The sequence below is a fragment of the Seriola dumerili genome, unplaced genomic scaffold, assembly GCF_002260705.1.
Source record: "Seriola dumerili isolate Sdu_G_001 unplaced genomic scaffold, Sdu_1.0 BDQW01000149.1, whole genome shotgun sequence".
Classification (NCBI taxonomy): domain Eukaryota; kingdom Metazoa; phylum Chordata; class Actinopteri; order Carangiformes; family Carangidae; genus Seriola; species Seriola dumerili.
Genome location: NW_019174404.1, coordinates 4,126,649 through 4,148,922, shown reverse-complemented (window position 1 = coordinate 4,148,922; position 22,274 = coordinate 4,126,649). Strand labels below are relative to the sequence as shown.

Sequence of the window (22,274 nt, the reverse complement as noted above, 5' to 3'; positions counted from 1 at the left end):
TGGCAGTAAGGAATAAGTTTGGAAACTAAATCTTCAGTAAATGAGCATAGAGATTCATTCATGACCTCTGGGACACATACAAAGAAGACTGGGGAATACGACTGAAAGCTCTGGGAACAGCGAAATAATTAGACCTCGCCTTTGTGAAAAAAATCTTTAGACCTTCATGCTGGAAAATAAAAATTCAAAAATAAAAATTCAAATAAATAAATTATATTTTTTCTTCTTGTGTGTGTGGTTAAAATCTCTTGAGGGGTGGGGCCAAGGAGACTTGGATTCATGACTCCTGGCTGTGGCCCTGCACACAGTGAAGTGGCTTTTAGGGGCCCCTGGTTAGTTTCCCAGCCTTGGTTTTAGTCATTAAATCCTATTATGCTTCTTAAAGGCGCGTTTAATGACCGTAGGAATACTAAAATATTTCCCCTCTGTGATTCAAAAATTCTGATCAGTGAATTATTCCGTCAGTGTCATAAAAATCTGGACGCATCTTAAAATCTTGCGCGTTGTTTTGTTTTCAAATAACCAAAATGTTTATTCCCTGACGACGACGACGACGACGATGATGATGATGATGATGATGATGATGATGATGATGATGATGATGATGATGATGAAATCTCAGGCTGACCATCCTCATCACGATGAAGGATCCGGTGATAAAGTGACAGGATCCAGCTGAACCCAAACGGAGCAGCTGAGCAACAGTGAACTTATGATCAGGCTGTGATGCACACGGGTGACGCCGCGCTCCTGCAAGTCGCATAACCAAAGACTGGCGTGGGATCGGTCCCTGCTGCGCCTCATCTGGAATAACGTCGGGAAAATCCAGAAATTTCATTAGCGGGTGTGTGTGAGTGTGTGTGCATGTGTGTGTTTTTTTTAAGGAGGCGAGCGAGTGTTGAGAATAATCCCTTTTGGGCAAACGTTTCCATCGGAAGAGGGGGGGTTTTCTGTACTTTGCAGAAGCCAGAGCAGATTTATTCCCATAGAGAATCACCAAATATAGGCTGTGAAAAAAGGTAAGAAGTGATTGCCTGCAGATGTACATGTCGTGCTAGATCTTCAGATTTGTGGATACAGCGAGCGGTGAATGGTTTGTGTGAATGTGTCACGCATTATGTTTCATAATTTCCTTCTTGTTTGGATGAATGGGATCGAGCGGAGGGCTGGCACACTGGGCACCTGCGCATCCCTTAAAATAAAAAAGCCTCTGCATTTTTGCCTGGAAACAACCAAAAAAAATAAAAAATAGGATAATAAGACAGTTGAGGGATGATTTGAACAATAATGTCATCAAGATTTGCGTAATTAATTGGCTTTTACATGCACAGCTAACGTGGCTCTGCGGTGCCACAGAGGGAAGCTGGTTGGGGGTTTAAAAAAAAAAAAAAAAAAAAAAAATAGGTGTGTTTGGTTATGAAATTTGGGGAATCTGTTCTCGCCCCGGTGCGCACGGGGATGCTGTGGTTGTAGGAGCAGGATGGTGGTCGGGATCTGGTGTGAAAATACTCTCACTGCGTCGTTTCCATCGGAATGCAGCAGCGGCTCTCCCTGTGCTCCTGCAGGAGGCGGTTAGCTTCAGTAGCATTAACTCAGATGTCATTGCCCCAAAGCGTGAAATAAAACAGCATCTGCCGGCCGCTGCTCGGGCAGAACAAGCCGCTCGTACCTGTGGCCTGTGCGATATGTGGCGGGTAATTCTCTAAAAACACCCCAGTCACACGGTGCTTGATTTTTTTTTTTTTTTTTTTGTCTCGGCTCAAACGGTCCGCGAAACTATTTCGTTTTGACATCTTCCTGCAAAAAAAAAAATGTTTGTCCTCAAGGTCATTCACCGAAGCCTATTTTAGAGATTAAACCCGAGATCGGTTGCTATAATTACCAATCATGCTCGTCAGGATTGGTGATATGACACGCAAGGGATGGACGTTAAAGGCTGTGGGTTGCACTGATTTTAGCTGCAGCAACACATTTGTGCTGTTTGTTGTGGAAGGCCTGAGCCAATGCAGTGCTGCTGCTGCTGCTGCTGCTGCTGCTGCTGCTGGTAGTGGTGGTGGTGGAGCTGTCCAGCCTGCTGTCATGCTGCTGCTGCTGCTGCTGCTGCTGCTGCTACTGCTGCTGCTGCTGCAGAGATGTGGACCATATGTTGGTGTCAAGAAGTGATTATTCTCACGATGGCCTGTGTTCACATATGCAAATAATATCCTGCTGTCTCATTTGTTAAATTATGTACTGAGAGTTGACGCAATCCTGCTCAGTTTAAGTCTTTTCCCACATCAAGAGTCAATAATTCATGAATCCTCTGACAGGGCTGCTCTGGTGCGGTTGTTCAAGTTGGAGCCGTCAGTGTGGATAAGGAAGTAATCCAGGCAGATTGGTCTGTGGATTGGCCCACAACTGGCTTAAACACTATATGTCACATACAGACCACTCTGTTATAAGCTATATTCCCCGCTGATCCAGATTACAGAGGGCCACTCTGTGCGCTCTGTGTGCATGGTGTCCATACTCAGGTCTCTGGATTTGCTGCAGCGGTGCTTCTCTTACAACCAAGCGAAGGCTTTGTTGTCATCGTCAGGTTATAGGACAGTGTTTGCAGTGGAAACTTGATAGCAGCGATCGAACATTTGATGAACTGGATCTGCTCTGACAGTGATGATCCAGGTCAGTGCTACCCGGGCCACAGACTGGCACAAACAGGCTGAAGGGACAGAAATAGAAACACGAGCACCAGGGAAATATTTGCCCCCTTGAACAAAACAAAAAAAAAATTAAATTAAAAATAAAATAAAATATTTACACCCTCTCTTGTAACTCATGTTTAAAGTGGCTTTAAAAAAAAAGCTAGTATTCTGTGCTGTGCTAGAGAATTTCATTCTGCCATCGCTCAAGCACATATAAATGCATTATTCACGTGTTCTTGCACCACAGGAACCATGGGAAAGCAGAACAGCAAGCTGACTCCAGAGGTGATGGAGGATCTGGTGAAGAACACAGAGTTTAATGAGCATGAGCTGAAGCAGTGGTACAAAGGCTTCCTGAAAGACTGCCCCAGTGGCAGGCTGAATCTGGAGGAGTTCCAGCAGCTTTATGTCAAGGTTTGTGTGTGAACCACATCCTCTCTTTTGAGTTGTCTTTAATGAAAACTGGTGCTATGACTGCTGTCACAACAGCCCTTTTTAAAGCCCTTGGTTGAATTATTGAACGCCTCTCTCCCACGTTTGCAGTTCTTCCCTTACGGTGATGCATCGAAATTTGCACAACACGCCTTCAGAACCTTCGACAAAAATGGAGACGGGACCATCGATTTCCGAGAGTTCATCTGCGCCCTGTCCATCACATCCCGTGGCAGCTTCGAGCAGAAACTCAACTGGGCCTTCAACATGTATGACCTGGATGGTGACGGCAAAATCACCAGAGTGGAGATGCTGGAGATAATCGAGGTGAGGGATTATCCGGTCATTAAGCCCTCGCTCATCAGGGGACCTGGCTCTGTTTTTGGTTGTTATCAGTCTCCTGCACACCTGCAATGCCTTGAGCACAGACGCAGATTCATAACGACAAAACTGCAGTTGTATTGAATTACATTAAGCCATTTCTGGAAACACTATAAGTGTAGTAAATCTGATATGTGTCTGTGATATTGGAGCATATTGACAGTTCCTGTAGTGATAAATGTGGTGTGCTTTATTCCCAAACATCTACATCTATTCTATTTTTGTCTGCCACCTCCCAACAGTCCCATCAGATCATATCAAGTAGAGCTTCATTAACACCATCTGCCATATTGCAAATACAGTATGAATGCTGTGGATGCTGTTTAACACTATAAGAGATTACGTACAATTCAATTGTCAGTTTTTAGGTTGCTTAGGTCAACTCTGCATCCATACTACTACACGTTTAAAGCATTCAACCCCTTATTATTAGCTATTTCAGCTGTTTATTTGTTACTTGTAGCTAACAGCAACCATTTATCCATTATTTTTGTATTTCAACTGTTTACAACTTTTAAACCATTACTTTTAAACATCTATCCATTATTTTTAGCTCATTGTTTTAACTTTTCTGCTAAATTTACAATTAGCCTCAGACCAATTTGTAATCTTATTTGGCTGTTTATTCTCCTCCTCAATACAAATGTATGGAATTCTATTTTATTTATTTTTTTAAGTTTAGTTTATTAAGTTGAGTTGAGTTGAATTAATTAGTTTAGCTTTCCACACACCCCTTGGTAACCCTGCACAACTACCCCCCGGGGTACAAGCACCCCTGGTTGGGAATCACTGATCCAAACGAACACATGTAGGCTTCACTGGATTACATAATGAACCACAATCCTCTGCTAATTTCTCACTGCGTCTCACCCACAGGCGATCTACAAAATGGTGGGCACTGTGATCATGATGAAGATGAACGAGGACGGTTTGACACCAGAGCAGAGGGTGGACAAGATCTTCAGCAAAATGGATAAGAACAACGACGACCAGATCTCGTTGGAGGAGTTCAAAGAGGCGGCGAAGAGCGACCCGTCCATCGTGCTCCTGTTGCAGTGTGACATGCAGAAGTGAGCCCCCCCACCCCCCCCACCCCCGCCCCTTCTTCGCTCGCTTCCTCTCCCCGTCCGTAATCCACTCACTCTGGACAGCAGCACATGTTTTAATGTCTCATTAGGTTCTCTGCCATTTCCACAGGAAAAAAAAAACAATGCTTGGACTATTTTTCAATGGACTCGCTTCTTGTGGTTGTATGCATGAGAATGTCAAATGCTGAATAATTTTGAATATAGCTATACGATATCATACATTTCTATTTCAAAACATGCCAATGTGATTCGTGCACAGTAACCCTATACATTCTCATTCAACCCCTAGCTTGTATATCAGTGGAGCACTGCATTAAATTATGTTCCTGCAGTATTTAGGATCCCCAGTGTTCACTGCTGCAACTACTGTACGCTTTACATGATAGTAACAAAACAATAATTCCTATGATAATTGTAACTGTCTCTGCTATCCAGACTTGTTGAGCTCTTGGAGAATAGAGAGGCTCCTGTCTGTTCCAGACGTTTTCACACGATGGAACCAAGAGGAGTAGGTTCTTTGCATGCATATATTATGTGTCAAAAAAAAATATAATCTCTTACCTTTTGCATCTTTAGGTGGTTGTAAAAAGAGAAACCCTCCGAAAATTCATTTAGTATTGTTGCATGGGATGTACAGTATGTGACTCATCAGACCATTAGTTCACCTCCAGTAATGTGGGAGCATGCTTCCCTCCATTTGGTACACGTGTATGTGTGACACTTGAGTTTTTGAAAGATAGCATTTGGGTTGCAGTTGGCTAATTACCGAGTAAGACATAAACACTGTATTATGTTTTTGAGAACCAATATATTTACAGAGCATCATCCCCCTTATGATTTTATTTGTACTGCTGCCACTTAATCTGGAGGAGAGGCAAAAATTACCGCTGTAATTAGGCACAGTACTCATGCATTATTCCCCACAACGATCCCAAATTGGCTTCTTTTTTCAGGCTGCTTCTTTGATTTAGACTTAAATAACTTTACTCTGTACATATCAACATGTTTACAGAAATGAAGAGTACTGCAAAATGACTACAGTCTTGGCTTTTGACCCTGATGCTGGGAGCTCACTCTCTGGGCCGGGGACCTTGTGAGAGGGGCTCCACTTCCAATGCAGCAAAAAAAAAAAAAAAAAAGAGCAGGGGAAAAAAAAGCCTCATATATGTTTACTGGACACACTGCATTCCTGAAACTTTTTGTAAGGAGAAAAACTTTTTATTGAACGGTCTCATCTTCTAGTTTGCAGCGATCATTAAAGATGCAGGACCCTCAGGAGAGGTGCTTGATGAAGCTTTTGAAAGAGCGTTTCGGTGACAGAGGCAGCAGCTGGTTGATGATGTTGGCTAAAGTTAATGCGGAAATTCTCTTTCAACAGTTTTGCTTCCCCATTTCTAGGCTATGCAAGCACGGACTGAGTGTCTGCTTGTAGTCCACTTACAGCAGTGGAGGTTGCAGAAGCTTTTCACTGTTCTTGTCGATAACATAGCAGAAACCAACCATCACATTATTAATGTCCATATTATTTATACATTTCAGTCCAGTCACCATGTCAGATTCTTTGTCTAGTAAATGTTTATATCAAATACGAAAAATCATAATACAAGTGACTGTATTCTTTTATACATGTGGCATGTGTTGCACCCAAACTTAATTCTGTAGTGATTAAAATGAATAAACCATCAACAGGCTTTTTTCAAAAGACACGGTCTGACAGGAGCACTTAATGGAAACAAATGAAGACCAGCCTCGGCTTTTGATTTTAAGACTGTGTTGAATATCTGTTGTGTATGGATGGATAAATGAGATGCATGGATGAACAGCCCTGTGTGTATGAAACTTATGATCCACACGAAAGTTCTTAGATTTCTGCTTAAGATTTATTCTAATTATGGTTACAGTTTTTCACAGAAATGACAGTTAACAGCTGTTAACAGCTGCTGGATCAGTGATTAGGAGCAAATTTTACAGACAAAATGCCTGTAAAAAAAAAAAAAAAAAAATACTGACAAGTTGAGAAGTGTCCTGGTTTCACAGATGAAAAATCTTGTGATACCAGATTCCTGAGGTAAAAAAGCAGTTTTTAAAAACATCTTCAGGGTATCATATTACAAACATTACAGACATTACAAATACACAAGTCATCAGTTGAGTTGATTTGTTGCATTACTGCAATAGAAAATAGAAGATAACTCCAGGCCTGGCAAGAGAATTTCATAAAAACACATAAAATGTGTTAAAGAGAATGAGACCAGTCAGTGCCTAGTGAGCACAAACAGCACTTCAGGTTTAAAGTTGCACAGTGTATGACCTTTGACACAAAACACTATTGTTCACCATTACTAGTTCATTTAGCAGAGAAGTTAGTTACATACGATTAAATGTGCTGTTTCTGTGACCTCCCAGTTACAGGACACTCTGGCTTCTCAAACTAACTTCAGTCACTAATATCAACCAATGTCTGTCCTGATAATAAATATTCTGATATAATTCTGTAACTCCAGCTAGCAGCACCCAGAGGTCTGTCATCCCTAAAAGTCCCTGGTTCCTGGCCAGGACCAAAACAAAAACAAAGCCTTCGAAGTGAAAATAACATTAATAAAATGTTAATAGGATAAGTTCACATACATCATTATTTATCCCTGCAAACACAAGAGACATTTACAGCCACTCCCAGACACATACCGTAATACTGAATATACAGTAATAGTGCAGATAAACATTCCTCATGTCTGTCACTGGAGCCCATTTCAAACATCTTCATCCCCCGTTTCACTCTGGTTTCTTTCTGGATCTTGAAGCTGGTGGATTTTGATGAGCCTGCTTTTGGGTAGACTCCTGAAAGACACAAGTCACATGTTCATTTGATTAGTCATCAAACATCAATGACATGTTGAATTCAGACTTCAGAGAAAGAGGGACCGCAGGTACCTGAGGTGGCAGGATATGAAGGATACAGGGCAGCCAGAGTGTGCTAACATCATTTTTTCATGCTTTTTATTATTATTTTTTTTATTAAAAATCAGCATTTAAATGATGCAATTAAAAAACTATTAAAAGACACACTCAATATAATTAAATTCATTTATTTAGATAAGAACACATTAATGAATGAATAGTGGAATTTAAAAGCTTTTTTAAAATCAATTCACTGCTCAGTTTAAAATACATAATTTAAAGACAGAAAATTAAAGTACACAGAGTAACAGATGAATTAATTAATTCATCTTTTATTATGAATATTTTTTTGTTTGGTTTATGAATATATAATTTGTGTAATGGATCATAATTGAGCACTTAAACCTTTCATTTAATCTTGTGGCATGCTTCAGCCTCCACAGGACAAACGTTTTAAGACGTAAAAATATTCAGCTTTCAATAACAATTTATTTCAGATATGGTTGAAAAATTCAATTATTTTGTTAAAAATTCTCTGCCTTGTTGAAAAATCCAGAATCTATGAATACGCAAACACCTATTCTCAGTGAACCTGAACTGTAGGTTTCAAGTTTCCACATCACACATGGTCCAATTTGGCATATTGGACCATGATTGGCTCCAAACTTGTGATGTGACAAAATCATGCTCGTACATATAAGACTTAAACTGAGATTTAAAGCAAGCTCAGAGAAAATTCAGTAGGTAAATTAGAAAACATCCTTGTAGTGTCAAACTCTGCACATAGATTATTTTGTGAAGACTGAAGATCAAAGATCCAAGTGAAATAACAATAAGAACACATAACATAACACGTTTTTATATAAAGTGTAAAAAGCAGGAGTTAAAGTAATGGAAAGAACAGCATGTAAACAGAGACAAACATTACGTAGAGCGTCACCTGGTGGTCAGGGGAGTGATGAAGATAAACTGGCGGAGGTGCTGCCGCTCTGACAGCTCCAGGAGGAGATCCAGAGAAATTCTCCGATTGTGCATATCCTGCCAAGAAAAATGAAGGGGACTTGTTAATCAAAGTGAGTCAGAGCCAAACTTTTGTTAAGCTTTTTTTTTCTTGGCTTTACACAAATTAAGTGTGTCAGATCTCACTGTGTTTCTCATGTCTTTTTTTTTTGTGTACTCACCATGTAGACGTCGAACTCATCGAGGCATCTGAAGGGGGATTCAGTGATCTCCCACAGAGAGAGCATGAAGCAAACAGTGGAGAAGGAGCGCTCACCACCAGACAGCGACCTCATGTCACTCACACCATCATCCTCCCTGCCTGGAGGCTTTACCTTTACACGTATCACAACAGGTTGGAATTTAAATCAAATTTAAAATAAAAAAAAGGCAGATTCTGTAGCAGGTTCCAGTTTTTTGTTCAATATTTTTTAGGGGGTATTTATGAGTAGAGACAGGAAATGAGAGAGAGGAGGGATGACGTGGACTTGAGTCGGGTACATGGTCAGCATCTTAAACCCCTTGGCCAGCAGGACACCCTGTCTCATTTTAAAAGTCCCATCTTGTATAAAGTGAGACTTCTGTGTCTTTTCTGATTAGAAAAAGCAGGTCTAGGTTCTTTATTAATACTGCGAAAGTATCAAAGCCTCAGTCCACAGAGAAACGCACACAGCCTGTATTCAGAACTGAGCCTTAAAATGAGCCGTCAGGACTTCTGTAACTTTGTGATGTCACGACGAAGCAGTCAACCCCCCTCAGCCATGCCACAAGCCCCGCCCACCTGGACCCACCATCCAACCCTATAGGATTTGGTTTCTCTGAGTGTTTTCCTGAAATATTCTATATTTTTATTCTATCACTCAGAAAACAGTCAGCCAATCAGAAGAGAAGCTCAGAGCCTCCTCTCTTCTGATTGGCTCACCCACCTGTTGTTACTAGAGCTCCAGAGAGAAGCCTGAGAAAGGAGATGTAAAACTACATTGAGATGGTTTTTAGTTCTTAAAACCACAAATATATCTTACTACGAATCAACACTTCAATTAAAACACAGGAAACCTGTAAAATACGGGTTAAGATCACTATCTTTAAGTATTTTCTCACCATTTTTTTTCAATAAACAACCTTTTTTTCTTCACTATGATGTGATTTGGTAAAACTGTGTTGCTATTAAATATCTCAGTAATTCTATTTCCATTATTAAACAAATAAAACACAAACAATGCTGTAGGACAAACACAGGCACAAACTATCTATGCTTTTCATAAACAGTAACAGATAAACACACGTACCGAGATTGACAGTGTCTCGTTGTTGTGATCAAAAATCATTGAGCCACAGCAGTTCATCTTTATCAGGAAGTTGTTGAAATATAACTTGCATCTGACAGAGAGAGACCTGCAGGAAGAAGCCAGAATCAGACAGAAGCAGGATTTTCCTTTGACAACTAGGCACCATTTTTAAATAGCTTTTCAAATGTAGCAGGCCGTTATTTACCTACGCATTATTTTGTATCTGTTCTGCCTGTCTGACATGATGTTATCGAGTCGATCGATGAACCTCCGCAGGTCCCTCACTTGGTTGGTTTTCTCTCTGTAGAGAGTCAGGGCCTCAGCGTACTCCCTAATGAGGGCAGAGGGAAGAAACTGGCATAGCCTAAATATTTTTCTGACTTCAGCTTTCAGTGTGCACATGTGAAATGAGGGCAGAAGATGATTTAGTGATGGCCAACGGGCAGATTGGATTGAGGTATGCATTAGGAAAAGCTGTCGGCGGCAGAAGAAATTTCATTGGATGAGTTGAACCTCAGTGGACAGAAAACAGTTTTTGTCTGACATGCTAACTAAAATTGAAAACCCACTGAAAACCATAAGACAGAGAGAAGCTAGAAAGATCCTCTAATTCTTCTGACCAAAAGAAGTCTAAGTATGTCTGCTGCACTAAATTATTTAAGTTAGCTTGTTAGCTTAGCTGTCTTAAAAAGGTCATGTATTCTGTTCAATGAGCGAAAAAGTAATTTACATCAGTGGTGGAAGAAACAGAAGTTGTGTTATCTTAAGATGTTACTTAAGCTCCATTCAGGTATCATCAACAAAAATCAACAAAAATCAAAATCAAAAAAATGTTCTTTAAGAATCAAAAGTTAAAGTAGTCAGTGCAGAAAAATGTCTCTATGAGTGTAATACTACAATATATAACTATATTATTATTACCAATGCATTAATATCCAAGTAGCACTGTTGTGATTGGTTGAGGTTGGTTGAGGTGAAGCTAATTTTAACTATTTTATATACTGTTGCGTAGTTAATGGAGTGACAATGCATCATATTGCATGAGCTCATCATATGTTTTGTATGCACAATCTAAATATGTAAAGTAATCTGTGATTAAAGCTCTCACATAACTAAAACTGATGCGGTCTAATACAGTCCTGCAGTAAATCCTCCCTCATCAAGGTTACAATGTTTTTGTTGAAACTGTTTTAGGGAAGTGGTGCTGTTGAATTGTTTATTATACAGAGAGGTATTTCCGTTATTCATCAAACATTTATTTATATAAATGTGGGCGTAACACTTCTCTAAAAGGGTTTCAACAAAAACTGATTATAACCTCAGTGAAGGTAGGATTTACTGCAGGACTGTTGTATTAGACTGCATCAGTTTTAGGTACCTAACCTACCTAAAAAACTGGCAACTGTGTGAATATGTTATATATTATATTCTCTTAAATGTAGTGGAGTACAGAGGTCTAAAGCAGCATACAATGAAACAAATCAAGTTCGGCACAAGTACCTTAAATTTGTATTGAAGTACATTACTTGAGTAGCTAAATTTTACCGCAGATTTACATGTATTTTATTAATGCATTTGCATTTGCAGTCAGCCAAGCTGCTTATGGAAAAACTGGCACTGAGTCATCCATTAAAATTAGTTATGACTCCAGAGCCACTCTGTTTCTGAGAAGTGTTTTGCATTAACTACGACTAAAATCAGTGTGTGTGAAGTAAAACCCGGTCGCAGATGTTTTTAGAAAGCCTATGATTTCTCACCTGACCACCTGCTCGTGCTCGCCGTGGCTGCTCTCGTACACTTTCATCTTCCTCTTCAGCCGAGTGATTTCTGTGTCGACGCTCTTGGTGCTGCCGGTCACCTGCTGCCGCTCAGGACTGATCTTTGAGGCTTTGGCCACATAGTCCTGCCGTCACATGTGATGTCTGATGAGCGTCTGGCAACTCGGAATTTTACTGGTGACAGCTACAGTACTTTGGCAGCAGTAAATCATCTGTTTGGAGGAGTATACTAACTGCAGACCTACATTGTGTACTGTATAACTTAAATACAACAACTGGGTTTAGCTAAAAAAAAAAAAAGCCTCCAACATATGCCTGTGGTAAATGTAACAGCAGATATAGTAGAGCTCTTGTTACCTGTAACTCTTCTTCTCTTTGGGCAAGGTCAATTTTCATAGCGTGGATGTTGTCTTCATGAGACTTCAGTTTGTGTTCGAAAATCTTAAGGTTTCGTTCATGCTTTGCACACTCTGCCTCCAGTTTCAGCTGCTCATCCTTTAGGGACCAACATGCAATAACAGTCAATTTCACTATCACCAGTTCTGGATATGTAAAAACTAACATGAAATAAGACTACATGCCTACAGATTACTTCACAACACCAGGGGAGGATTATCCAAGAGAAAAACAATGTTGTAAAAATTAAAAAAGCTTTAAATTTAAACGATCCACAGATCAAAAACATTTCAAATCAGGCGACAGAAGTAGTATCAAAACCACAGAGATGTGGCACGAGATGTCTTGAACGATCTTTTTTTAGCCTAAAGCCAAAGTGAAACAATAATGTGATACTGTACCTTCAACGGCTCCATTTCCTCAGAAAGCTGATCAATCCGTTCTCTGACTGATGAGTACTTGCAGCTGATGTCTTCCACCATCTTCCGGTGCTTGTCGAGCTCTTTCTTTGCTTCATCAACAGCTTGTTTTTCTGCGTCGATTTTCTGTTGGTTCTCGTGGGCGACTTCTTCCTGCAAGAAAATATTTGAAGACATTAGACTTCACTAATCCACGGAGGGATTCATGTCTGTATCGAAAAGGTAGAAACAAAAAATCTAAATCATCACCAAAGAGCTGATGTCATCGATTTGCTCCTCGCCAGCAGTCTCCAGCTCAGTTACTGTTGCCTTGACTTGATTAACAGACACCTGCATTAAAAACAAAGAAAAACAGTGAAACTATTGGTCTAAGGAATCATCAATCAATATAATCAATGTTTCTTCTCACAAAGAGCACAAAGGGAGGCAGAGAGAAACCAAGAGGAGGGGGGAGACAGAAAATCCAAAGAGTGAGAAGAGAAGAGTGAAATGTAAACCAAGCAGCAGTTAAACCAGGTTGTCACAGACATCCAGAGAGAGTACGCTTCACTGACCAGAGTCCTCTTCAGGGTCATGATGGTGATGTTCAGCTCGCTCTCCATTCTCATGATGTCCTCAGTCACCGAGGTCACGTGGAGCTGAAACCTGGACAGCTGAGCCTGGTGATTCTCCAGGTCTGACTCCAACATGCTGTGACAGGCAGCAGCGACTTCGTCTCAACTCAAGACCCCACACAGTCGTAAACGTACCGCATTTAACGGCCACATCACGCGCTCTTTTGAGAACTCCAGTCAATTCCATTTGACATCAGAGAGCAGCCATTATAAATATAATACTTAAGGCTTGAATGCTATACATCGGAACAGGCAAAGTACTGTATTTATTAGTATTAAATATGCATGTTCCTTGATTCAAAGGAGAGTGAGCGAGACAAGAGTGGTCATTTTCCAGAAACGTCACACTCTTCCTTAATTAAAGATATTTAATTTAGAATTCAAGGAAAAAGTCAATAGTCGAACTAGAGTCACCACCTCGCGGCTGTATGCCTCCGCCAACCAGCCAAGTTGCAGGAGAAATAAGGTCACAACGTCCCCTTCCTGAGTTAAAGCACTGAATAATGGCAGAACATTATGATGTCACAGGGAAGTTGACCCTTGGCCATTTGGATATAAAATGTCATCACTTCATCATTTTATCCTATTAGACATGTGAGTTAAATTGTGTCATAATTAGCATCAGCGAATTTGAGAGTTATGGCCAAAAAATGTGTTTTGTGAAATCACAGTGACCTTTGACCTTTGACTGCAAAATTCTAATCACTTGGGTCATAGTGAATGTTTGTGCCAAATCTGAAGAAATTCCCTCAAGGTGTTACTGAGATATCGGGTTCACGATAATGGGAAGGACAACCCAAAAACATAATGTTTTCTGTTGTTAAATTAATTAAAATAATAAATTAAACCATCCTGTATTATTCTTTGTGTTTAAGGGGGAGTTTTTACGGGGGTGGAGTGCGTCTCAGTTACTGGTTTACTGCTTGTTTTGACAAAATGAAACAAAGATTTTGTAAGAATCTGACAGCTCACTGTCAGCAGGTTTAAACCTGGTGTCTCACTGTGGTCGCCATTGTTAATGCAGATCTGTGGATGTAAAAAATACCTTCCTTACCTTATTTCACTTTCAAGATCCCCGCCAAGATATTTGGCCAGGCTCAAGTCAGAGGTGTAGTAACGGTTTGGATACACCTGATCTCCCTCTGCAGTGAAGGCCTCACGGCAGTTTTTAGGCGGCCGGCCTTGCTGCATGACCTTCCTCGCTTTGTCTTTCTCCTGTGATCAAACACAGGTCACACGGTGATGAAACAAAAGTAAAGCTACTCCATCACTATGCAAATAATCATACATGCAATATTCAGCATAAACTTGTGTTTGTGAGATACTAACTTTGATTATCAGAATTGATTCAATCCCTCTCATATCAATCAGGCAGTTGATAATGATCGGGCTTGTTGCTGTGAATATGTCGAGCACAGATGGGTATTCTGGATGAGATGCTTTCCTACAAAACAAACTGTAGCTTTAAAACATGCTGGACAAACGACTTTAAAAGCAAATGTGGCAAAAAAAAAAAGTTAATAAGTTTGAAATGCTGTTTCTGACCGTCCATGTATGTTGTAAACTTTTTCAGAGAAAGGGCTGACGATGATCTGCGGCCTGTGTCCCTTTGGATAATAACGAGACATGAGCTCCTGAAGGACCGCCTCGTCCTTGTAGTTGTCACAGCAGAAAGCTTTCATGAAGCTGCGCAGGCAGCACTCCACAGCTACCGCTAAGGTGGGATCCTTCAGGCTGATGCACACACCTGAAAGCAAACACACTGTCAACTGCAACATGTACACTTTAACTTAATTTACTATTTCACTGCAAAATGTTTTAAATTAAAAGTAGTTTTAACACATTTACTGCACAATAGAAAAATCTAAATTATCTGTAGAGCAGTAAAATGATAGTAAATTATTAATCTGTTGACACAATGTTCTTTTAAAGATAAAATAGTGACCAAAGTAAATATGAACCAGAGCCTGTTAGCTTAGCTTAGCATAAACAGCATGAACCAGGCTGTTTCCCCTTGTTTCTCGTATTCATGCTAAGCTAAGCTAATCGAATGTTGGCTTTAGCTGGGCAGACATAAGAGTGGTATCAATCTTCTCAGTATTTCCTAAAACGTCAAGCAGCTCCTTTAAGTATTAACGAATCCCTTTTTATAATGGAGAGAGGAAGTCAAGTAAACAAAACACAGAAATGAAAGTCACCTATTGGGCCGATGGGTTTCTTGAGAAAGCGTCCCGTAGCGTAAGCCTCAGCAATGGAACCCAGCAGATCGGGTACATGATCTCCAAACCGCTTCAGTTTGTTGGATCGACTGGCGAGGAGCTGATCCCTCCTCTTCAGTTTGGACTCGTACGAAACCTGAATATTTCTCTCCTCCAGTCTGGTGAATACAAACAGAGCCTGATCAGAAAGCGTTGTCACTCATATTACTCTCAGACTACACCTTGACAGAACATTTGTGCGAAAGCAAATATAATTTTTCTTGTACATTAGTTTGTCTCGCTCCTCCTTTCCTTTGAAAAGTGCCTGATGTTTGTTGTTGATCTCTTGATTCAGCTGCGTGCACTTGTTCTCCAGCTCTGCAAGCTGCTCCTTCACATTGGATAAGGTCTCCTGTTGTTTTGTATACTCCGTCTCTCCATCACTGCTCAGACTTACACTAAAATACAGTGAAACATATATCATTATATTGAACGCATGAATCTGTTTGAAGGTAAAAATGTCACTTAGAGTTTTTTTTTACCTTGTTTTTGCCTTGTTTATTTTCTCCTGAAGGAGGTTTTGCTCCCGCTCTGACTGCTTAAGTTTGTTCACAGCCCGAAAATAAACAAGCTGTGGGAAAAGATGATGTCACTTTATCCAAAATAAATGATGTAGATTTGATATATTCAGAATAACAAAAACACAGCTTCACACAGACACAGAGCCAGGTTGTTATATTCCCCAGTCAGTACCTCCTGTTCATTGTGATCTTTGCTTAGGACCTTCACTTGCTCCTTCAACTTGAGACTGTCCTCTGATAGAGACTCTTGTTCTTCTCTCAGACTGTCGATTCTGCTTTTGACGCACTGAAGCTTCTTCTCTACTTGTGTGACCTTAGTCTGTGAGAGAGATAAGACGAAAGAGCGACAGTAACTTTAAAGACAATGACCGTGTTCTTCGGTGGAGGACAACAGCTGTAAACATGAAAATGCAGCAATGTGACATAAGGCAGGTTGGTTTATACAGTGGTGAACGTCCGAAGGTCTCCAACATTTATAAATAGACTTGTATTTATGTAACAGAAGAGGAACACTTGTGAGTCACCTGACAGAGCTGAAGGTTTTCCTCGTGTTTGTAATTATTCTCTTCCTTTTCAATGTCCTCCTCCAACTGTTGAACCAACTGCTCTTTGTCTCTGACCTGAAAGTGATGATTTAAAAAAAAAAAATTAACCTTGATCATGTTCAAGTGCAGCAATTTATTGAATACCATGGGCCCAATAGAAATGTTAGGTAATGTGTTTTTATATCTTCTTTCTTTTCATACTTTCTGAACAGTCTTCAGAAATGATAAGAACTTTAATAAAGAAGAAGCTGGAACTCTAACTTAAGTTTTTTTGGTTTATTTTATACACTGATGACTGAGTTCTTACCAAACACCATGCCATTGCTTTCTTCAGATTCTCCAAAGCCTCTTTCATCTCGCTGAAGGACGATAAATTTTCATACCTCTCTTTCCTCTGAAGGAACTCTTGCTTAAGGTCCTTGAGACACTGCAAAATTAAATTAAATTAAATTTTCATTCAGCAAAATAACATAGACAAACATATTGGTAGCGAGCAAGCAAAGTTTATATAGCAATTTTAACAACAGAAGGTACAAAGGAGGGAACGGGAGGAGGAAGAGGGGATAGAGGAGGATAGAAGAGACAGTTACTGTAAATGTACAACACACAAAATAAAAAGGTATAAAAACAATAGAAAAGCCAAAGACGTGAACTGATATGAAGTGCCTACAATTCCACTTCCACTAAAAAAATAAGTGTCATACACTAAGTAAATATTACCTTCAATTAACATTTCTTGGTTGACAACATCAAGACCAAGACTCTGTCAGAAAACTTATATCTGTAAATTACTGGACTGATATCGAAATGCCTGACGTGATAAATCAAAGGTGAGATGTTTGTGCGTTGAATACAGTACCTCCTCTTGTCTCTCAACCTGCTGTCGTGTGACTGTTTTAGTGTGTTTGATATGGATGTAATCCCTCTTCATCTGTTCCAGCAGAGTTGCTTTCATAAAGAACTGAAAATGACAAACAAAACTGTTTATTCAAACATGCTAAAAAAGAAATATATACGGTCGCGTCAGGTTCTCTAAATACAGACGTAATCTTAAAATTCAAAGCTGATAAGAGTCATGGTGGTGTTGTACCTTATACTTGTCTGATTCACTCTTCGAATGCAGGAACTGTTTACTCATTTCTTGGTTGAGAATGGACACTGGGTTATCCAACTAGAAAACACAAACAAACGTCCTGCTGAGGCTTTAAAATGCATGACTCTGCTGTGAAGACGTGTATGAAACAGCCAAAAACTGTTTGCTACATTTAAAATGTCATAAAAAATAAAATGAATGCATTCACCAGAAGTTCAAAAGCTGCAGAACGGAAAATAACTTTAGTACGCACCTGGATGTTGAAGTGGTCCAAAATGGCGGTCAATTCCTCCTTCTTGTTTGAAATAAGTTGTCCTAAAACACATGACAACAAGAAATCTGGTTAAAACCTCTGCTTCGCTGAGCAAGAGAATATAAACTGCATGATTAGTTGACAAGATTAAAATTAATTGGTAGTTATTTTGATTATTAATTAATAATTTATTTTTTCAAGCAAAAATGCAAAACGTTCCCTGGTTCCAGCTTCTCAAATATGAGGATCTGATGCATTTCTTAGTCAATTATAAGTTTAGAGCTTTGAGAGTTTTGAGCTGCAGGAAATTATATTATAACACGATGTTTTCACGGCTCTCTGGCATTTTATAGACAAAACAATTAATAGATTAATCAAGAAAATAACTGGCAGATTAATCCATGATTTAATCGATCAATTAAAACAATAGTGAGCTGCAAAAAGGAAGGACAACAGCAGAGTGAAGCATGAGCACCCCTGATAAAGTGTCTGTTTAATAGAGATCATGTGTAGGTTAAAAAAAAAGAAACTACTCAGATTGAAAACTTATTAACTCGAGTATTAACCATGTTCAGGAGCAAACTTTCCTGTGAGCTCAGTCAGTAACTGGCATTCGTGCAGAAACTGTTCTAGATCCTTTTATTTATAAAATAACTCAGTGACATTTACAACCTTGAAAATCATCAGTGTAAATGTGAATGTAAATATGAGACACAGGCGGTAAGGGGAAACAGTGCCATGCATATAAAATGCATGTGTGCAGGTTTATAGGGGGAAAATTTCCGACCAAGAGTAAAGAATGTATACAGCGCCGGGAGATGACGGTCTGACTGAGGTGCTTCGTCTTCCCTCCCGAGTGTGTCTGGAGTATTTGAAATGTAGGGAAGGTTTAATAAGACTGGGACAGACTCAGACATTGAAGAGAATCTGTAACTCAGGGAAGTCACCTGATTTGCTCTTCAGCCTGCAGATCCGACATCCGTCACCTGAGATCCGATGCTCGATGGAGATGCAGTCGCCATAGACGTCCTTTTTATAAGCATCTGGTCCTCGGTTTCTCAGTTTTACCGTTATATCTGCAGTACTGAGGAGCAGGGTAAACTGTTCTAGTACCAGTTTCCTACTAAAGCATTTCCAACAACACAATAAAGACACGCATCCATTTGTCATTCAGGGACGTTCCTGCCTGGGTTTAACATTTTATACTCTGACTTACTTTTCCCCCATCTTCACAAAATCCTTCAGTGACAGTCCTCTGTTGGTGACAGTGGCCTTTCCGCCGAGGCCTACGATCAGAGCCGTCAGGATGGCACTTTTTCCACCTGAGAAATTAATGTGAAACAACAAGGATGAGGGAATTAATCACTGCATGGAAAGCATATCACAGACAGGTTCAGGTGCACAGGTAGAACTAAAGATTGTAGGCAAATAAATACATCAGGAGAGTCTCTTTGAATAATGAAATTTTTAGTCGTCTAACAGATGAACAAGTAATGAACTAACAGATGAGTTTTTAAATATCTAATGTCTGACAAAATATATAAATGATATGTGAGGTCTAGTTATAATATACAGCAAATTACTTATGCTGTATATTATATTGTAATACTTCTTGTTGTGTAACAGTCCTGATTGTCCTGTTCAAGTAACCACTTCTGATTAGAAGCTTATTCCACATAAAAATATCAGAAAAACAACAAATATCTTATTAAGACAGTCATTATTCTAATAGATAATAAGAATTAGGTGGGATTAGAGCTGCAATGATTAGTTATTAAATCAAAAAATGGGTCATCATAAAAAATGATCTGCAATTATTTTGATAATTAATCGTTTTATAATTTTTCAAGCAAAAACAAACACACATTCCTGGGGAGTTGCTGCTTGTCTTTGTCTAATGTGATGGTAAAGTGAATATTTCCAGGATTAGGACGGTTGCTCAGGCAAAACAAAACATCTGAAGACATCACTGTCTGCTTTAGGGTTTTTGGGCTTTTTTAAAATACTTTTTTCTGATGTTTTACAGATCAAACGACTAATCAAGACAATAATAAGCAGATACATCTATAATGAAAATAATCATTAGTTGCAGCCCTTGGTGGGATACACTGTATAAAGTAATAGTTTGTAAGGAATATTGTAAGTATAGAGGACTGCAACTTCCTATCTATTTAAACCAGCAGTAACTGCTGTGTTTTATAGACAACAACAGTTACACTGTGATGATGTGTTAAACATACAGGCCAAAGTCAACGGCAGATCAAATGACACTTAGAGATACAGTTCTTACTTCCATTGTTGCCGACAATAAAATTGACATTGGGCCCAAAGTGGAACGGACTGAGGAAGTGGTGACACATGAAATTCTTCAGAGTGATGCTTTCAATGAGGCCAATGTCTCCCTAAAAGAAATACAGGCAACATCATACAACATCAAATGAGCTGGTGAGCAGTAGAGACAAAGAGTTAAGTGTTTCATGGGGGAACTTACTCACCGTGGCAGCGTGAGAAAAGCTGCTGAAGGACGGTCCCTGATGGTTTGTATCATCTGGTAGATCTTCGGTGCACACAGCTGTCACTCGACGGCTCTTGACAGCTGTCACATCACAGATCACTTTGCCTTTCCTCTTACTCATTTTGAAACAAGTCACTGGAAATAGAATTAACAGGAAGAACCACATAACTGATATCTTTACTGTGAGACAGACGTTCTTCCTCTAAGTCTAAAGTCAGGTTTAAGTTTTTAAAGTTTGGGGGTCGACACCCTTGCAGACTTTGAGACAGCCAAATATTTTTTTTCTTTTGGCAAAAACACTGAGCATCTTCTTAAATTATGCCAAATTGGGTGTAATCAGCTTGTGATGATGTCCATCGCTCAACGAACTCTTCAAGTTCCTTCTTTTTTGAAAGTCAGGGAAACTTTCGAAACTATGCAGTCTGCTATTTAGAGAAATGTGACGTCAGACCTGCTGTGGGGTAATATTTGTAGATGATGAATAGCTATAAACAATGCAATAACTAAAATTGGTTTCTCAAAAAGTGAGCATGTGAAAAACAAGAAAAAAAGATGTGAGCCTTTTGTCTTAGCCAGGAAGCCACAGCCTGAAGCACGCAGCAACAGCAACAGCAACAGCAACAGGTGTAGATGAACATTTAATCCAATTTTAGCATTTCAATACATTTTCTAGATGATGTATACTACAATTAAGATGTATTAGGTCTTAACAAACATATTTCAAAGAGTTCTGAACATGCATACAGATATAATACAGCTCTAAATGACTGCAGACTCTCCGGCAAACAAGTGGTGGGATATGCAGCATGCATTCAAAGTCAACTGGACATGCTGTGGTTTTTCCACTAGTCTGAGGCATTTAGGAAACACTGGGAGCAGTGACAAGTGGTTTCAAGAGTACACACAAAAGTCCAATGCAGCAAAACTCTTTGACTTACAGCCACTATAAAGCAACGAGTGAGAACAAAACGCTTCAAACCTTCTGGTAAACTTTAGCATTTTCTGGATCATGAACAAATATGACTGTTATAAACTTCGCCTACCATAGTGCGATTGCCTGTGTGTGCAGCATGCAACAATAACATGGTCACGGAGGGACACTGCACCGAATTTAGACTTCCTGGTCAGACAGTGTTGAGAAGTGAGCTGCAGCGGTGACAGTTGTGGGTGTGACAACTACGACGCTCCCAAATACGGAACAGCTAGAGGGCGAGCTGTGTGACTGGCTCGCCGCTCACCTGTGTGTGTCTGCAGTACATTAATGACATTGGGGGGTTTTTTTTGTTTTTGTTTTTTTGAAAGAAAATATCATGGTGTAAATTTCAACGAGCAACGTTTGGAGTTTATCCCATAGAAATTGATATAAACCATCAAACACAGTCTGCTTGGTGTTTTGCATGTGTTTGTTCGAGGCATTAACAGCCGCACAGAGAAAGTTGCGTGCAGTCAAAGCCTTTAAAAACCCACTTGAGTGCCCGCCCCCAGCTCCGGCCATTCAACTACATTTAAATTCAACGAGAGGAACATGAGATGTGCCGCCTGCACCGAACAAGGTGAGGAAAGACAAAACCTGTAATGATTCGTGATGTCTCAGTCTGCAGCTTGTGTCAAGCTGATTTGAGCTGATCAAGTTAAAGATGGAGATGTTGTCCTGTAGCGCACCTGAAAAGTGTTCAGCTTAAATCACTGGCAGTGGGATATTTTTGTTTCATTGCATTTCTGGATTTGCAACTACACTGAACAATCTCTGCTAATATGATATGACATGAACTGAATGTCAAGATTATTTTATATTATTAAAATATATTTCTCCAAACCAAATCCTTGGATACGATGAGTTGTGTAGGCCAGGTGGGCCTGATCACGAAATGGCCAACAAGTTAGGAAATTAGAACAAAAACGATTGTTTAATTTTTTGGACAGGCATTTTTGCTTCAGTTTTACATCTCAAAGTTTTACAAAATGACAAAAAAAAAGCGCTCACGTGTTAAAGAAATATGCAACCTTCCGTAAGGGGCCATGAGTTGACTTTGTATAGTTTTAAAGATTTTCAGGCCCAAAACACTTGTGTAGGTACATGTGTTTTTATCTCACATGTTGCATGTAAATTG

General features: G+C 39.7%; 2 protein-coding genes across 3 annotated transcripts; one reads left to right on the top strand and one right to left on the bottom strand.

The window, feature by feature from the left end:
- Positions 1-634: 634 nt before the first annotated feature.
- LOC111225437 (visinin-like protein 1) lies at positions 635-4,573 on the top strand. Of its 2 annotated transcripts, none has more exons than XM_022750304.1 (4): positions 635-844; positions 2,932-3,098; positions 3,228-3,443; positions 4,374-4,573. In XM_022750304.1, the coding sequence occupies exons 2-4, from the start codon at positions 2,937-2,939 to the stop codon at positions 4,569-4,571; spliced, it is 576 nt and encodes a 191-aa protein (XP_022606025.1). In that variant the 5' UTR covers positions 635-844; positions 2,932-2,936; the 3' UTR covers positions 4,572-4,573. The 2 variants fall into 2 exon arrangements, with proteins under 2 accessions (XP_022606025.1, XP_022606024.1); XM_022750303.1 differs by having other exon boundaries at positions 635-1,018; positions 2,930-3,098.
- Positions 4,574-6,459: 1,886 nt separating this feature from the next.
- On the bottom strand, positions 6,460-20,284 carry LOC111225436 (structural maintenance of chromosomes protein 6-like). Its single transcript, XM_022750301.1, has 26 exons — positions 20,144-20,284; positions 19,939-20,050; positions 18,865-18,970; positions 18,596-18,732; positions 17,649-17,710; positions 17,393-17,473; positions 17,162-17,263; positions 16,610-16,729; positions 16,282-16,377; positions 15,930-16,076; positions 15,719-15,807; positions 15,464-15,634; positions 15,177-15,355; positions 14,524-14,725; positions 14,308-14,422; positions 14,033-14,193; positions 12,919-13,054; positions 12,614-12,694; positions 12,347-12,517; positions 11,907-12,044; positions 11,529-11,674; positions 9,977-10,102; positions 9,772-9,877; positions 8,665-8,817; positions 8,424-8,521; positions 6,460-7,423 (listed from the first exon to the last, which is right to left on the bottom strand). The coding sequence occupies exons 1-26, from the start codon at positions 20,282-20,284 to the stop codon at positions 7,336-7,338; spliced, it is 3,264 nt and encodes a 1,087-aa protein (XP_022606022.1). The 3' UTR covers positions 6,460-7,335.
- Between the last annotated feature and the right edge of the window lie 1,990 nt (positions 20,285-22,274).

What these genes read in the sequence shown, in the direction of transcription:
- LOC111225437 (XM_022750304.1), top strand. Translation starts at nt 2,937, where the DNA reads ATGGGAAAGCAGAACAGCAAGCTGACTCCAGAGGTGATGGAGGATCTG. An exon ending in TCCAGCAGCTTTATGTCAAG is followed by an intron (nt 3,099 to 3,227) that starts GTTTGTGTGTGA and finishes CCACGTTTGCAG; the next exon opens with TTCTTCCCTTACGGTGATGC. An exon ending in AGATGCTGGAGATAATCGAG is followed by an intron (nt 3,444 to 4,373) that starts GTGAGGGATTAT and finishes TCTCACCCACAG; the next exon opens with GCGATCTACAAAATGGTGGG.
- LOC111225436 (XM_022750301.1), bottom strand. Translation starts at nt 20,284, where the DNA reads ATGAGTAAGAGGAAAGGCAAAGTGATCTGTGATGTGACAGCTGTCAAG. An exon ending in TTTGTGAAGATGGGGGAAAA is followed by an intron (nt 18,733 to 18,864) that starts GTAAGTCAGAGT and finishes CCTGCTCCTCAG; the next exon opens with TACTGCAGATATAACGGTAA. An exon ending in AGGTTGAGAGACAAGAGGAG is followed by an intron (nt 16,730 to 17,161) that starts GTACTGTATTCA and finishes TTAATTTTGCAG; the next exon opens with TGTCTCAAGGACCTTAAGCA.